A 16176-nucleotide genomic window follows, 5' to 3' on the forward strand; every position below is an offset into this window, starting at 1 on the left:
TGACTGAACTGAACTGAACTGAGGCTAACTAAGATAAACAGGAAAAACACAAATTACTAGAATCAGAAATGAAAGAGCAGCCATTGCACATATTCCATTAGCATTGAAACGATACTGCAGGATATTATGAACATTTCTGTGCCCACAGATTTGAAAACTTAGATGAAATGAACAAATTCCTTCAAAGATACAGTTTTCCAGAGGTCACACAAGGAAAAGCAGATAGTTAGAGTAGGTCTGTATCTACTAAAGAACTTGAATCAGCTGTTAACCTTCCAAAACCAGTGCCAGATTGTTTGGCTGGTGAATTCTCCCAAATATTTAAGGAAGAAGTGATATAAATTCTGTGCAATCTCTTACAGAAAATAGAAGCAGAGGGAAAACTCCCTAACTCATTCTATGAGGTCAGCATTACCCTAATGCCAGAGACACTGCAATAAAGGAAAACTACAGACTGATACCTCTCATGAGCATAGATGCACCATCCTACAAGAAAATACTAGTAAATGGGGTCCAGCAGTGTATAGAAGAACTATACACTGTTGGAATTATACTACAAAAACCACTTAATGTCATTGTTTACATCAACAGGCTGAAGAAGAAACATCATAAGATGGTATCAGTAGATCCAGAAAAAGCATTTGACAAAATCCAGCATCCATTCATGATAAAAACTCTCAGTAAACTGGAAGTAGAGGGGAACTTCCTCAACTTGGTAAAGAATATCACAAAATACCTATGAAAAGTGTTAGTCGCTCAGTTGTGTCTGATTCTTTGCGACCCCATAGATTGCAGCACGTCAAGCTTCCCTGTCCTTCACCATCTCCCAGAGTTTGCTCAAACTCATGTCCATTGAGCCAGTGATGCTATCCAACCATCTCATCCTCCATTGCCCCCTTCTCCTCTTGCCCTCAGTCTTTCCCAGCATCAGGGTCTTTTCAAGTGAGTCGGCTTTTTGCATCAGGTGGCCAAAGTATTGGAGCATCAACTTCAGCATCAGTCCTTCCAATATTGAGGGTTGATTTCCTTTAGGATTGACTGGTTTGATCTCCTTACAGCACCACAGTTCAAAAGCATCAATTCTTCGGGGGTCAGCTTTCTTTATGGTCCAACTCTCACATCCATACATGACTGCTGGAAAAACCATGGCTTTGACTATATGGACCTTTGTCGGCAAAGTGATGTCTCTGCTTTGTAACATGGTGTCTAGGAAACAGCTATAAAGAAGCTGAGTATTCTCCCCCTGCTGCTTGCAGCGGTACTCCGTTGGATCTTTGTACCGTACCCCGATGACAACTTGGGGCTCATCTGACAGCTTTATAGTCACTTTCACATATTGAACAGTCGAGTCCAGTCTCATCTAAACTCTCACCTGTCATCCAGTTCAGAGTGTCTTCCCTTTTCCCTGAGCATACCTGATTGAGGCTGAGGAACTAGCAGTGGGAAGGGGGTGTGATTTACTCAGTTTATTTTAAAAATATTTATCAAGGCACTCAGCAGGATTCAGGAGATTGTCAAGATCGTTCCTATTTGTGTTAGTACTCCCAATATGCCTAAAATATAGTAAGTATTATACAAAGTTTAGGAGATTTAGGAGACCAGTTTTATTTCCATGAAGCATTCAGTAGAAATCATTGCTGTGCTCCAGCTTGTGAACGAGGGGTTTGTGGGGATTCAGGGGGGAGGCTGTGTGGTAAGAAGGGCTACGAGTGGAGGAAGAGCCCGGAGGACAGGTAACACTGTCCTTCCTCTGTGTTTTCTCAGACGGGTCTCAGGATGGATTTAAAGAACTTCTTGCTCCTGACTTGCATTGTAAGAATGTATAGAATCTGAAAAATCTCAAGAACAAGTAATAAAATGTAATATTGTAGATGACGTTAATGCACTAGAAATTTGCTGCGTTAATCTTGAGAGAGGGAATATTTACTCCTTGTTAAATGTCTCAAGTGTAATTTTTTTGTGAGGAAATACTGATTCTTCTTTGTTGAAGCATAGATTGAAAGACATTGGGCAGTTTATCGTGATAGGCCTCGTTAGTCACTGTTAGAAGAGCAGATGTTAGCGTGTGTTTTGTATTCAGATTAATCGTGGAACTAGAGCACTGGTCGTTTTCTCTGTTTTGAAAGGTGGTTTGTTGCAATTACAGTGAAGCAATAAACATCTTTGTGCATATACCCTTGTGTACATATTCAAGTATATCTGAACAGAATGCTTGTGGCTGCTAGCAACAAGAATGCAGTGTGTTTTTCATCAAATAGGGGTTTATTTTACTATAAAAAGTCTGAAGGAATGATGTATTTATACATGTTGCAACATGAATTAACTTTGAAAACATGCTTAGTGAAAGAAGCCAGACACAAAAAGTCAGATATTGTATGATTCTTCTATATGAAATATCCAAAATAGGCAAATCCACGGAGCCAGAATTTTCTCATGGTTGTGAGGGGCTTGGGAAGTGGAGTGCTAGAATACGGGGCACTTAGGGCTTCCCTGGTGACTCAGTCAAGAATGCCTGCAATGCCGATTGACCTGGGTTCAGTGCCTGGGTCAGGAAGATCCCCTGGAGGAGGGCGTGGCCGCCCACTCTAGTACTCTTGCCTGGAGAATCCCATGGACAGAGGAGTCTGGCGGGCTGCAGTCCATGGGGTTGCAAAGAGTCGGACACGACTGACTGAAGTGATTCAGCATGCTTGCAAAGTAGTGCTTTATTATTCGTTGCCATTTAGTTTTAAAAAATGTATTTTGGTGCTGCGCCTTTTGGTGCATGAAGATTATTTCCTCATTATGGGTTATCCCATTGTTGACAGAGTGCCCCAGTTTGTCTTAACACTTTTTGTCTTAATGCAGCCTTGTCTGAGGGGACAAGAATGTGACGTTTTAGCTTTCTTTGTGGTTAGCATCTGCTTGGTGTGTCCCTGTTTATTGTTTAGTTTTCATCCCTCTGAGTCACTTTATTTTAGCTGTGTCTTAATCTGAGTTTCCTTTTAGTAGTTTATTTACAATTATGGTTTTAATATGTTTAATCTTTGTTATTTTTGTAATTATTTGTGTTTTCTTGTGTTTTACTATAGTCTGGCTCTTAAGGTAATTTGAAAGAATTATAATTTTAATTTTAGTTATTGTTTGGTTCACTTAAAGGATATTAAGCATCTCTGATTTCTGATTTTGCAACTTTAAGATAAAGCCAGGTCTGTTGGCTCTGCTGGAGAATGTGATTATTGGCTTAGTTACAGTTTACTTGTCTCCTCCCCCAGGGTTTTGTTAGAAACCCTTCAGTGGTAGCTCTCCCTGAGGCCATTTGTACCCATCACTCTGACAATGTTTATTCCTGTAGTCATCTTAAATTAGCTGAAGCCCATCAGTCTTAAATAAAGAACTTGTAGTACAGTTTGATTCTGATGCACTAGTTTGAATTTAGGTTCAAATCTTACACCTGGAATTTAAGTATATTTGCTTGTAACAATTTAATATTATAGATTTTTCCGAACATGTGAAAGAAGAGCGTCCTAGGAAAGCCTTCCTAAGCTGAAATGGCACAGAGCAGAGAAGCAGTCACTTGCTCACAGACACACAAAATAAATTGATGAAGCCCAGATACTCACGGACACCGTTCACAGCCGTGCTGGCTCAGTGCTGGGATGCTGATTGTGGTCCCCGGGGAGGCAGGAGCTGGGCGGGGCTGCTCACGGTTGGGGTGGACACCGCCTCTGTATAGCTCAGTAAGACATGCTGAGCTGAAGGAGATTTTTGCTTTTCACTTTTTTTTTTTCCTATCCAAAAGCTGAAGTTGATATAAAGCAGACTTTAGGAATACCTCTATTAGGTTTCCCGTGACTGGGAACTCAGCTTCCAGATGCCTGGCCATTCTTGCTCAACATAGGGACTGAGGCCGTGGGGCCCCAGTGGGGGCTGCTGTGGGGCGGCTGGCAGAGAGCAGAGGCGCGCGGGCCGCTGCTTCAGGCTCGGCTAGCCCTGTGCTCCCTTCCCTGTCTGGGGAGAGGAGCTCCATCTCCTCAGAGGGCCCTCGGAGCCGCCCTCTCCCTTTCTACCGGCATGCCTCACCTTTCGAGGCGAGGAGCTGCGGTGCCCCCTTTTTCAGTTAGGCGTTTCCTTTTGTCCCCCTGGAGGGAGGAGAATAGGAGGCCCCGGCGTGCCTTGTTCTCATTTTACGCGTCCCTGTGGGTCTGTCTCTGCTAAAGATGTGCTCATTTGAGAAGGAGCACCTGCTCCCAGTCCCGTCTTTGGAGCTAGAGAAATAGTCTAACTAGTTCTGTGACTGTTTTGTTCCAGTCTGATACAGTTTATATTCATAGAAACTTTTATTTCCAAAGTAGTAAAATGTCCATTTGTCTTTATAATTGTTAGCCTTACTCTGCTCTCAGAGGGGTTGTTTTCCGTTAGTCTTGTCTATCTCATGCCATGCATCTTGGTTCCTTGATTTCTGTTTGTCCATTAACGTTCATGACTTCTCATCTACCACTTTGCTGCACAGACATCTTGGGACTCCTGAGACTACTCTTCTAGTACCAGCTTTACTTACTAATTTAAAAAATCCTAAAGCAGCATGCTTTAATCACGGCTTGCTAGTCTTCCAGCTTCCTTGGGCAAGTCCTTTTTTTACAGCTGCTTCTTTCCCAGGAACCTCAGTGGATTGGCATGTCCACTCCTGTCCGTCACTTGGGTTCACTTTTCTCCCAACCCACTTGGGTTTTATGGCCCATTCTTTCACTCACTCTTGCTGATACCCTAAACCAGTGGTTCTCAAACAGTGGTCCAGGGCTTTCTGAGGGTTGGTGGTTAAAACCCTGGGAGAAGATTCTGGCTCTACTCAGAAATCATAGACCAGAAGAATGTTTAAAGGCTGGCAGGAAAAGGGAAGCCAGTTAGTGGTGGAGTCTGGGAGAAGAGTCAGAAAAGAAGGAAGATCGCTGATGTCAGGGTGCTGCTCAGAGGGCATGTGAAATCATAAAGAGTGATTTGGCTGTTGGTTCATCGCTGCCTGCTGCCAGAAGTGCTTTGAGTTGGTCAGTGGGTGTGAAGTGCGCTAAGTGGTTGGGAGAGTGAGTGAGTGCTGGTGAAAAGTGGAAGTCCACAAGTAGAGGCCGTGAAGGGGAGGACAGAGAACAGGGAATGGTAGGGAAAGAGTGACTGCCAGGCTGTGATGTTGGGCTCTCTGCCCACAGCCCCTCGCTCTCGCCCCGTCTTGTAAGTACATGGTTGTGTAACAGGCCAGCGCTTCCAGCACTGCACAGGCACGGCATGATGGCCCGCTGGGTCACGGGCCACTTTCGTTCTGTAAACATGTGGAAGCTGTAGCTGAAGAGCCCTGTGTGCGCCCTATGGCTGCCATATGGCTGGGTCAGCCACAGGAGCTCCAGCATGGCTGCCTGTGGTTGTTGTCTGCAGTTCCTGCAGCTCCTCGAGTTGCCTTCCAGCTTCCCTGCTCGCGCCACGCCTACCCTGGGTTCAGCACACAGTGTGAACAGCGAGACGGTTGGCATGGTCAGCAGGACAGCCAGCAGGTGCAGGAGCCTGAGGCTGCAGTGGATGGAGGCAGCCAGCGGCCGCCACAGAGGATGTGGCACCAGGTGGCCGCGGCCCTCTTGGCACAGCCCCTGCTGGGAGACAGGGGAGTAGCGGATGGCTCACTGGCTACCATTAAAAAGGTGTTACAGGTGGGGAGTTCCCGTTTGCTCAACGAGGTGGCGTGGACTGCTGCCGGTGGTGGCTTATAGCTTAGCCCCCAAGATGATAGCTGCACCTTGTCTTGGGATCCCGGACGGACCTTCAAGATGGTCATGATAGCGTACACGTGCGGTGAACAGTTTTCCACCCAATTTGTTGTCTCCGAAGGAGAAGATTTAACTCTGGGACCAAAGACAGTCTCAGTCACTCAGAGCTTTGTGTAGTAGAAATTTTATTTAAGTAATAGTGACAGAAAAAGCTCCTGACATAGACATAAGGGGGTAGAAAGATTACCTGCCTTGCTAGTTTAAGCAGAGCATTATGTACTTTTCTGCTAGCTGCTGAGAATAGAAAAAATACCTGAAGGCTGTAAAAATTTTGCCCAGACCCTTTCCCGTAAGGGTCATCCTGGGATGTCATCCTGGGATGACACCAACACAGGATTAGCCAGAAGGAACCGGTGAACCCAGAGCTCAAGGCTGTGGCAGTTCTACCCAGACTTCCTCCCTTAACGTACGTTCTGAGTTCCAAAAAAGCCTGTCCTTGAACAAGAGATGCTGCTGCCTACGAGGCCTACATGTCTAAGGCAAAAGAATGTGAAAAAGAAAGAATGTCCGCCTCCTCCTTAAAGGGGCTTTCCGCGTGGACTCCTCATCAGCCTGCCTAAAGTGAACTCTCTCGCTGGCAGTCTGAGGTGGATTTTCCCAACCGCCCTGAAGGTGGGTGTGCATGGTGCCCTCTGTGATGCCGCACAGCTGCATGAGTTGCAGAGACTCATTGGAGCAGCGTCTGCGTGCACTGGGGCACAAGATGCATGGCCCTGAGGACCCAGCTCCTCTGACAGGGAAGTCATGAGCGACGACGACCATGAGCATTGTGAAACCTGTGGGTCCCTGGTTGGCAGTGAGGCCCGTGGTGCAGCAGAAAGGGAAGCATGAGAAGCCTGTGGCCCACGGGGCATCCTCGAGGGGGCATCCTCAAGTGGCCCCCAGTGTGACTGAGTTCACGATGTATCGACCATACACTCAGCTGGAGTTGGTCGACTTGGGTAAATGGTTTTGGCAAAGGCAAGGGGAACCCTTGGCAGCATGGCTTTTGTGAATCTGGAGCATAGGGGTGGACAGTATGTATCATTTGTTCTGGGGACGAAATAGAATGGTTGGCGTCTATAACCACTCACCCCTCACTCAAACAGAGGTTGTGGGACTTTACGAGACTGCATATCCCTGCTTGTTAGTGAGGCCCATGGTACAGCTGAGAGTGGAAAGGCAATGTCAGTGCCTGCAGCGAGAGACTGGGTGGGGACACGAGCTCGCCATGTGGGCTGAGACCCCGAGGATACAGACTCGTGATGTGAGCTGTGAATGCTGCAAAAATCCCCTCTTTGAAGGTGAAGGAGTGGGCCCGGTGCCTGGGGAGGGTTTAGTGGGTCCTTACTGAGAGAAGTAGAGGGATAGCATGGGAGACCCCATTTTGAAAGTGTGAAGACCCGAAGGGGCCTGAGCTGGGAGGGGCCCCTTCTGGGAAAAGTGTTAGTCACTCAGTCGTGCCCAACTCTCTGCGACCCCATGGGCTGCAGCCCATCAAGTTTCTCTGTAAATGATATTTTCCCGGCAAGGATACTGGAGTGGGATACATTTCCTTCTCCAGGGGATCTTCCCAACCCAGAAATCGAACCTGGGTCTCCTGCATTGCAGGCAGGTTCTTTACCAAGTGAGCTACAAGGGAAGCTTATGTACACGGATACAAACGTGGGCTGGTTGGTGCAGAGGTGTCCTGTGGAGGCCTGTCCCAGACTCGGAGCAGTGTGTCCTGTGGAGGCCCGTCCCAGACTCGGAGCAGTGTGTACTCTGAAGGCCGTGTCCTGTAAGGTCCGGGTTACTCACTAGGGGAAGACTGCGGAAGATAGGCTGCATGTAGATTGTGAAGTGAGAGACCCTGAGGGGGTGGAATGTAGGCAGAGAGCAGTTGGCCCGGTGGCGGTGGTCAGGCTCTCTGGCCCCATGTTTTGTAAATATGTGCTTGTGTAACAGCTGAGCTCACTTACAGCTCTGCGCGTACACACCATGATGGGCCCACCTGGCCGCTGGCCACTGTTGTTCTGAAAGTGTGGATGAGCTCCACCTGAACAAGCCCTTGTGGTATGTCATGGCCGTGTTACGGCGTGTCCGCTGGGTCAGCCACGCGGAGAGGGCACAGCACTTCTGCTGCTGCGGCTGCTCTGCCAGTCAGGAGAGCATAAGTGTGTCTGCGGTTCCTGCAAGTCCTTGAGTTGTCTTCCAGCTTCCCTGCTTGCACCTTGCCTACCATGGGTTCATTGAACAGGGAGAATACAGCGAGACAGGTACCTGTTAGAGTCATCATGCCTGTGATGGTTCATGGGAGCTCAGCCTACACCTGCCTCAGCATCTGAGGATCAAGTTCTCATCTCACGTTGTGTAGCATCGTCAGGCTTCCTGTGTTGCTTCGAGTTTAGGCTTGGGCTTGCCTGGAACGTTAAAGACCATTTCTTTAAACATTTGTTTAAACTTTAAACACCACTTCTGTGGTGTTTCTCCACTGCATTTACCTCCGATTATCCTGTGAGATGTGCGTATGTCTTGTCCCACCCTCATGGGCAATTCATTTGATGTGCTTGCTTCTCTTTCACTGAGAAAATAGAAGCTGCTCGCGCTGCCGCCGCCATCTCCTTGCCGCCTGCAGCGGGACTCGGATGCCCTCGGCTCCTGCCTCTCCTCCTCCCTTCACTGTGCATAAATTTGTGTCTGTGGCCCCTCAGCTTGAGTGCCTTTCTTCAGAGATTCTGCCTTTCCTGCATCAGTGAGTAAGCAGTAGATCGTTCCAACAATTGTGTAACTGTTCTCATCTTAAAAAACCCGTCTGAAGAGTCTGTTTCTCATCGCCTTTGTGTGGTGCCCTTCATTATAAAACTCCTGGAGAGAACTACTTCCATCTTGTTCCAGTTTTTCTCCCTTCTTGTTCCATTTCACTTCAGTCAGGGTTTTGTCTCCACCCTTCCAGAAAGGCCGCTCTTGTCAAGGTCGTCCATGACCTCCATGTTGCTAAATCCAGCTGTCAGTTCTCAGTCCTCATCTTACTTGACCTGTTAGCAGCATTTGACACAGTCGATAATTCTGTTTTCCTGGATAAACTCTCCACTTGGCTTTTAGTACATCGGTCTCGTCTTCACCGCTGCTTCTCCATCAGCTTTTGCTGTTTCCTTCTGTTGAGCTGGCTTCTAAATACTGGAGAGCCCGGGCTCTGTTCTCAGACTTCTCTTCTGAGTTGCACTCCCCACTACAGTGGAAAGCTCACTCAGTCTCACGGCTTTAAGTACTGTCTCCTGCTGCTGAGTCTTTTCTTCCTCCGAGCCTGGACCCTCCCACTGGACTGCACAGATTTTTATATCCAACTGCCCATTCCACCGCTCCTCTCCTGAGTGAATGATACATGTTTCAAATTAGACAGTGTAAACTCTACTTCTTATTTCTACCCCCAAACTGCTCCTCCTGTAATCTTCCCTGACTCAGGAAATGGCAACTCTGTCTTTCCAGTTTCTCAGGCCAAGAACCCAGTGTTTAGCCCTGCAAGTCCTGTCAAGTCTGCTTTCAAAGCCTCCCTCCTCGTCACCTGCACTGCAGAGTCTGCGTGACCTCTCCTCTGGATCACCGAGTGCCTCCTGACTGTGCTCCCTGCCCTGTTGCTCCCCTTCTGGTTGAGTCTCCACGCTGTGACTCGACTGAGCCCTTTGCAGTGTGTGGGATCATGTCACTGCCCTGCTCCGTGGCTGTGCACTGTCCAGTCCAAGGTCGTTCTCCGTCTTATGGCCTCCAGCCCTTCTTCAGAAACCCACGTACAAGGGACATCTCTCAGCTTTATCATCCCCTGGAATGGTTTCATTTGAGAGTCTTCAAAACATTTCTGGTGTGGTCCACAGTTCCGTTAAGCCTTTATTTCAAGCACACTTGGTCGGTAACTGACATGAGGTCTGCCATTCCTTCACCCATCCTATTTGCCTGCCATACCCTAGATAAGATAGAAATTAAAAGGACTTTAATATTGAAAAACTTTTTTGTGAAACTGCTGTTTGTTTTGATATGTGGTGTGATTATTGAATAATCCTCACCCCACATTGATGTGTGAGGCCTCTTGTATGTATAACCATGGTACATACATTTAAAAAAATTAAAACAAATTCTATTTTGATCTTGGTTGTGTGTGGGGCTCTCCGTTGCTCTGCATGGGCTTCTCTAGTTGCAGTGAGCAGGGGCTGCTCTTCGTTGTGGCAGGCTTTTCATCGTGGTGGCTCCTCTCGTGGAGCATGGGCTCCCGGGGCACGGGCTCCAGCGGTTGCAGCACGCGGCTCAGTGGCTGTGCCTCAAAGACTCTAGCGCACAGGCTCAGGGCTTGCAGCCCCTGGGCTCGAGAGCAAGGGCTCAGCAGTGCTGGTGTATGGGCTTGGTTGCTCCATGGCACCTGTATCTTCTGGACCAGGTATCGAACCGTGTCGCCTGCACTGGCAGGCAGATTCTTATCCACTGTAACACCAGGGAAGTCCACATTTTCCTATAATTGAATCTATCTCATTGATTGTCAGGTTTTGGTGCCAGCATTACTCTTTAAATGTTATTGAAACTTCAGAGTGTGTTTTAATATTTGGTGGGGATAGTAGCATCTCATGAGTTTACTTTTCAAAATTGTCAGTGATGGTCTCGTTCTTAACAATAGTTCCATGGTTTTAAAACAACTTGGTCAATTTATGAAAAGAAAAATGTCCATTGGTTTAGACTGAGCTGACTAGCTTGTATAAGTTAATACTTCATAATACTTTTTATTAGCTAAAATTTTTACTATGTAATAGATTAAATTCTTTTTCCTTATAAATACCAAAGATCTATTTTGTTTTACTTAAAAAGGTATGCAAAAAAAGTAAATGTGTTACATTTTTTTGTTTCAGATCTGTTTCCTTATTTTTGCCATACTCTACATTGTCTCCTACTTCATCATCACAAGATACAAGAGAAAATCAGGTAAGCAGACACACGCTAATGAACGCTTTGACTCTAATGCCATGCGGTCTAGACATGTTCCATGGCCGCACGGCACCATCAGCATGGTTAGTGTGTTCCTTATGCCTGTGATTGCGGCAGGCAGTTGCCTGATACTAAGAGCACTGAAAATAACCTCCAGGGAATCTGACTACTTGCAGGGTCAGTAGTCAGACCCAGGTCTGCTGCTTAGCCCTGAGCCCTTGTTTATCCTCATTCTTATATTCAACTAAGAATAGCCCAGGGCTCTTCAGTGTCTGGGAAATTCCAGAGTTTATGAGGATGTTTGGTTCCTCAGCTCTGAATTTGAGCATACTCACCCCCATCACTCCTACCCCATTCTTTCTCTCACTACCAGAATATTGTTTCTTTCTAAAGTGGTATAGACTTTAGAGTGTCCATAATACCCAGATGGTGCTAGTGGTAAAGAACCCGCCTACCAATGCAGAGATGTAAAGAGACAAGGTTCGATCCCTGGGTCAGGAAGATCCCCTGGAGGAGGGCATGGCACTCCAGTATTCTTATTTGGAGAATACCCTTGGATAGAGGAGCCAAGGGGATTCTGGTGGGCTACAGTCTACAGGGTCGCAAAGAGTCCAATGTGACTGATGCGACTTAGCACACATGCATAATACCATTTAACATTCAATTATGTATTATGTTATTCTTTTATTTTTTCATATGTATCCTTATCTCACTGGGGGACCATTATATCTTTTTTTAAAATGAATACAGATTTTTATGCCAGAGTTTTGTAAGTAACTAACCATTGTTTTTTTAATAAAATAACTAGTTACTTTACTGACTTCTGTTAAATTTGAGCTACTTCTTTGAAATCACAAGATTTCCACTTGTGATGCTAGGCTAATCGTAGGTGCCATGTGAATATTTAAAGATTTCATATATTAAAGATTCCTTATGTTATCATATTAAACTTTAAGAATTTTTAAAGAAATCAGGAAATAGTGCTTGCTGTAGTGCACTGCTTGGCTTTGTGACTGCACTGAAATACTCTTTGGATTCCTTAATCTCTCAAAATTTTGAAGAACTGGGATCCAAGACAGTGTCTTAGCTCCTTTAAAAGATGTCTTGGCATCAAGCTTCATAGATTATGTACATTGAACAAGGGAGAGAGAGAGAAGGAATGAACCATGCATTGTTTTAGAGGAAATTAGGGGATGATAAGCAGGAAAACAGGAGATCTATTAGACGTGTTTTAGAGTAATCACAGAAGAGTAAAGAAGACCCTGGACCTGGTTGGTAGAGTGTTGGCAACAGAACTGAAATGGATGTGAAGCTATTAAAACACTCTTCAAGATTTTGTGGTTGATTAAATGTAGGTACAACAATATAAAAATTAATTGTGACAATGGTACTTTGTGGTCTCTCTGGTTATAGAAGTATTTTGGGCAGCCAGTAATTAAGAGTTTGGACTAAGAGAATGGCCCAAATATGCCACTGTCACTGAAGCAGGTGGCTACTCAGAATTCCAGAGCCCCACACAGAGAGCCTTTGAGGACACCCCCAGTGAGGTGTTGAGGAGAAAGAAGGGCTGGGGTGTTGTGTAATATTTTTGTAATTGGATCATAGTCTCCTTAGCTGGTAAGATTATGTGGGAGGACTAAAAAGATGGCCAACCGCCACGAGAGAGGGAGAGGGTAGGGCGAGGAAGCACCCGAGCAAGGGCCATCTGCTCCTTGAAAGAGACACAAAGCGCGTGTATTTCTGTCTGTAACTGGAACAGAATGATGCGGTGTCAAGGCAGTGGTGTACAGGGTGGTTTGGGGTAAAATCCTCATTCTTACCATTACTAACAATAGGCTGAAATGACAGAAAAGTGTGTGTGTTCTAAGATTCTGAATTTTAATTTTATAATAAATTTTTTTTTTGGCTATTATCAACCAGGGGCTTCCCTGGTACCTCAGATGGTAAAGAATTTGCCTGCAATGCAGGAGACCCGGGTTTGATCCCTGGGTCAGGAAGATGCCCTGGAGCAGGGAATGGCAACCCACTCCAGTGGTCTTGCTTGGAGAATCCCATGGACAGAGGAGCCTGGTGGCCGCAGTCCACAAAATCACAAAGAATTGGACACAGCCGAGCTACTAACACACATTATCAACCAGAAAATTTCATTCATTAGCAATTTCACTGACTTCGTATAACAGTCAACTTGAATGTGGTTCCAAGGTTATACTGAGTTTTATTTCCCTGAGCACTAAAGATTTGGAAGATGTTGATTTATATATGGGAGTTTTGTTAATCAGGATTGATCAGTCAAAAGACTCTTGTTGTTCTTTAACCATATTCTATCCTATCTGATTTAGTGAGATTTAGAGTTGGAAAATTGCTTCTTCAGGTTTATATTTTATGTTTTTTTAAATTAATGAAGCATTTTCTTGGAAGATAAAAATATTAATGCCTTGAACATTTTTGCAGATGAACAAGAAGATGAAGATGCCATAGTCAACAGGATTTCGTATGTATTTTAATGTTCAGTTCTCGTGTTTCTAATTCTAGAGTCATGAATTTTCATTAATACTGCCCTTTGGGCAGAAATATGGAAAAAATTCACCTAAAGTATTACAACAACTTTAAAGTATTACAGCAGCCTTTTTAAGAAAGTACATGTAAGCAAACACATGGATACTTGTGGACTGATTATTTGTTGAAATTTGCTGCTTAAGGAGCCAACAGAAGGTCTTGGTCATCCCTTAGCCTCTCTCAGCCCGCACCAGGAAGTCCTGTTGGCTTTGTCGTCAGTCTGCTCCATTTCAGAAGGCAATGTTTCTAGAACTGCCTTCAGTTCTGAGGAACACTTTTCTGCAGGTGTATAAGCAGTCACCATGTCTGCATTTTCTGGCTTGACCCCGGGCCCTACTTTGAGGCCCCCTTGTTGGCATTTAGCGGTGCGGCATCAGCGTTTTATGGATAGTTCTCCTAGCCATTCAAGGGCAGCAGATGGTATGACCCTGTTTTGTATCTCTAAAGCCAGTCACAATACCTTCTAGAAGGTTTTTGATGTAAGGTCCATTGTTATATTTATGGTGACTATATATTCAGGATTTCTGGGTAACTTTTGATTTCAAAACCATTTGTGTGTCCTCATACACTTGCTCCTTGGTCATGTACACTTCCTAGCTTTACACTTGGGAGCCACGGTGGGCCTCTACAGCTGGGCTGCTGGCCAGTGTGCTGAGGGTCAGGAGGTAGAGGGGCTGGGAAGGCTTCATGGGGCACGGGACGCAGAGGGGCCCCAAGGGAGAGGGCCGACTGCCCAGACACATGGAGGCTGAGAACCTGCTCCCTGTGAGGAGGGTGGGTGAGCCTGACAGTGTGTGGGCCCTGTTGTGGCCAGGGGGGCTCGGGAGGATGGCTTGGCAGTCTTGTGCAGGACCAGGGGGCGGGGCCTGTGGGTGCGAAGGAGGGAGCAGAGGTGGCCGTCACAGGCGGAGGACAGAGAGGAGGTCGCGGGAGGTCACCTGGGGGTAGGTGACTGAGCTGGCAGTGCAGCTGGGATGGAGATGGGGCCCCACTTCTCCCAGCAAACAGGCTGTGCATCCAGCACAACCGCTTGGTAAGCCTACTCCTGTGCTTGAGTTGAATTGTATTTTTGACATGTATCATATGTCTACATTAAAAAGTTTATCAGTCATTTGCTAAACAGGGGAGGTTATCTTTGGCTTTTAAGTAGGAAAACACTTCTCTTAGTTGCCACAAGATGGCACTGGCCTCAAAGTTACTCTGTTAGATGTGTTTTGAGCATTTAGTATGATTTTTTTTTTCTTACATGTATTTTCACATTCTTTCTACATTAAATTTAATGGAATGGATATTAAATTAAAATTTCATCTCTAATTTTAGTGAGGGAGGTTCCATTTTCCTGTGTCATTTTAGTCTTCAAAAAACTTTAAAAATTAGATATTAAAATTTTAAGCATTTTGGACGTGTATAACTGAGAAAGTGAAAGCCCCTTATGGACCCTCTCCTAGGACTTGTTATATATTATGCTAGATTTTTTTAATGTACCTCTTTTCCTGTGTGAAAATGTACATGTTGGGGGAGAGGGATGGGAGAGAGCGTGGTTTATATTTATTGTCTGTGCTTTTCAACTTTATTTTAGACATTTTCCATATTACACATTTTGAGCTATCCTATTTTAAAAAATGACAAAATCATCTTTTAAATATTGTTTAATAGTTCCCTACAAGTTATTATATAGTTTATTTAACCTTTACCTATTTTAAGAGATAGTAGACCAATGGCTTTGTAAGTTTTTATTCCAGAAATAACCATTTTAGCTTAAGTCGTTTTTCATACTGTTTTCACAAGTATTTTTTTCACCTGAAACAGCTGTTGCATTGCTCTTAGCATATATTGCCAGCGTTGTTAATTAAATGCAATTGTGAAATAAATACTTAAATTTAAAAGAGGAATGAGACTACAATTTATTCTTCATAAATGTGTGAAGTACGCTGTCTCCAGTCTCTGTCTGCTTTAGGCCCACTTGGTAGACTTAAGGGTCTTTTCACAGGTGAGTTTTAGAGTTGGTCTAGTTTAACTTCTGGGACCATATGTATATCGTTTGTCTTCCAACTGCGTATACTCACCGAGATGCGTGTTGGCTCTGTTGGGATGTAAGTGCTGCAGAGCTGGGCCCTGCCCCTGCGCGCCTTCTGCGGCCCCGCCGGCCCGGCCTCTGCTGACGCTGGCTCTCCCCTTCCTTCCAGGCTGTTCCTGAGCACCTTCACTCTGGCAGTGTCGGCTGGAGCAGTCTTGCTTCTACCCTTCTCGATAATCAGCAACGAAATCCTGCTTTCTTTTCCCCAAAACTACTATATTCAGTGGCTGAATGGCTCCCTGATTCATGGTTAGTATATATGTCTTAATATAATCACAATTAGTGTTTTCATTTTATACTGTACTATATTTAAAATTTTTCCCTTTCTTATTTTCCATAAAAATGTGGATCTTCCTTCAGTAAACTATTTGAGTCCTTCATAAAATCAGAAAATCAGATTTTACTTACTAGTCTGATTCTTAGTTGTGAAAAGCTTTTCTACAAGAAACAGCATTTATACTGTGATTTTGATAAATACATTTTCATTTAATTATTTAGCAAGAGAATTTTGATTTATCTGGATATGTCAGAATTCAACCTCCATTTCAGACCTTAAAAAAAAAAAAGCTTACCATAGTTTATTTTATTTCTTTGCTGTTCATTTCTGTAGTCATTTCAGAATGTGTGATAGAAGGGGGAGAAACTGTTTTGTCAAGGACAGACTTCAGAATTTGTTGTTGTTGTGGTTCAGTTGGTAAGTCTTGTCTTACTCTTTGTGGCCCCATGGGCTGCAGCACACCAGTCTCTTCTGTCTTCCACTATCTCCCGGAGTTTGCTCATACTCACGTCAACTGAGTTGATGATGCCATCCAACCATTTCTTCCT

General features: G+C 45.0%; 1 protein-coding gene across 9 annotated transcripts in view; it reads left to right on the forward strand.

Annotated features, from left to right (window-relative positions):
• LMBR1 (limb development membrane protein 1) overlaps window positions 1-16176 on the forward strand; it is a 131629-nt gene that overhangs the window by 12434 nt on the left and 103019 nt on the right. For 6 of the 9 annotated variants that reach the window (XM_086394694.1, XM_086394696.1, XM_086394695.1 and 3 more), the window contains exons 2-4: window positions 10643-10715; window positions 13170-13209; window positions 15461-15600. In XM_086394694.1, coding sequence (XP_086250820.1) covers window positions 10643-10715; window positions 13170-13209; window positions 15461-15600 — 253 coding nt within the window. The remainder of the gene's footprint in view (window positions 1-10642; window positions 10716-13169; window positions 13210-15460; window positions 15601-16176) is intronic. The other 3 variants (XM_086394699.1, XM_086394701.1, XM_086394702.1) reach the window with 1 other exon arrangement.

Source organism: Bos grunniens, chromosome 4 (genome assembly GCF_055505025.1).
Source record: "Bos grunniens cultivar Pamir isolate PY7600 chromosome 4, Bosgru_T2T1.0, whole genome shotgun sequence".
In the NCBI taxonomy this organism is placed as follows: Eukaryota; Metazoa; Chordata; class Mammalia; order Artiodactyla; family Bovidae; genus Bos; species Bos grunniens.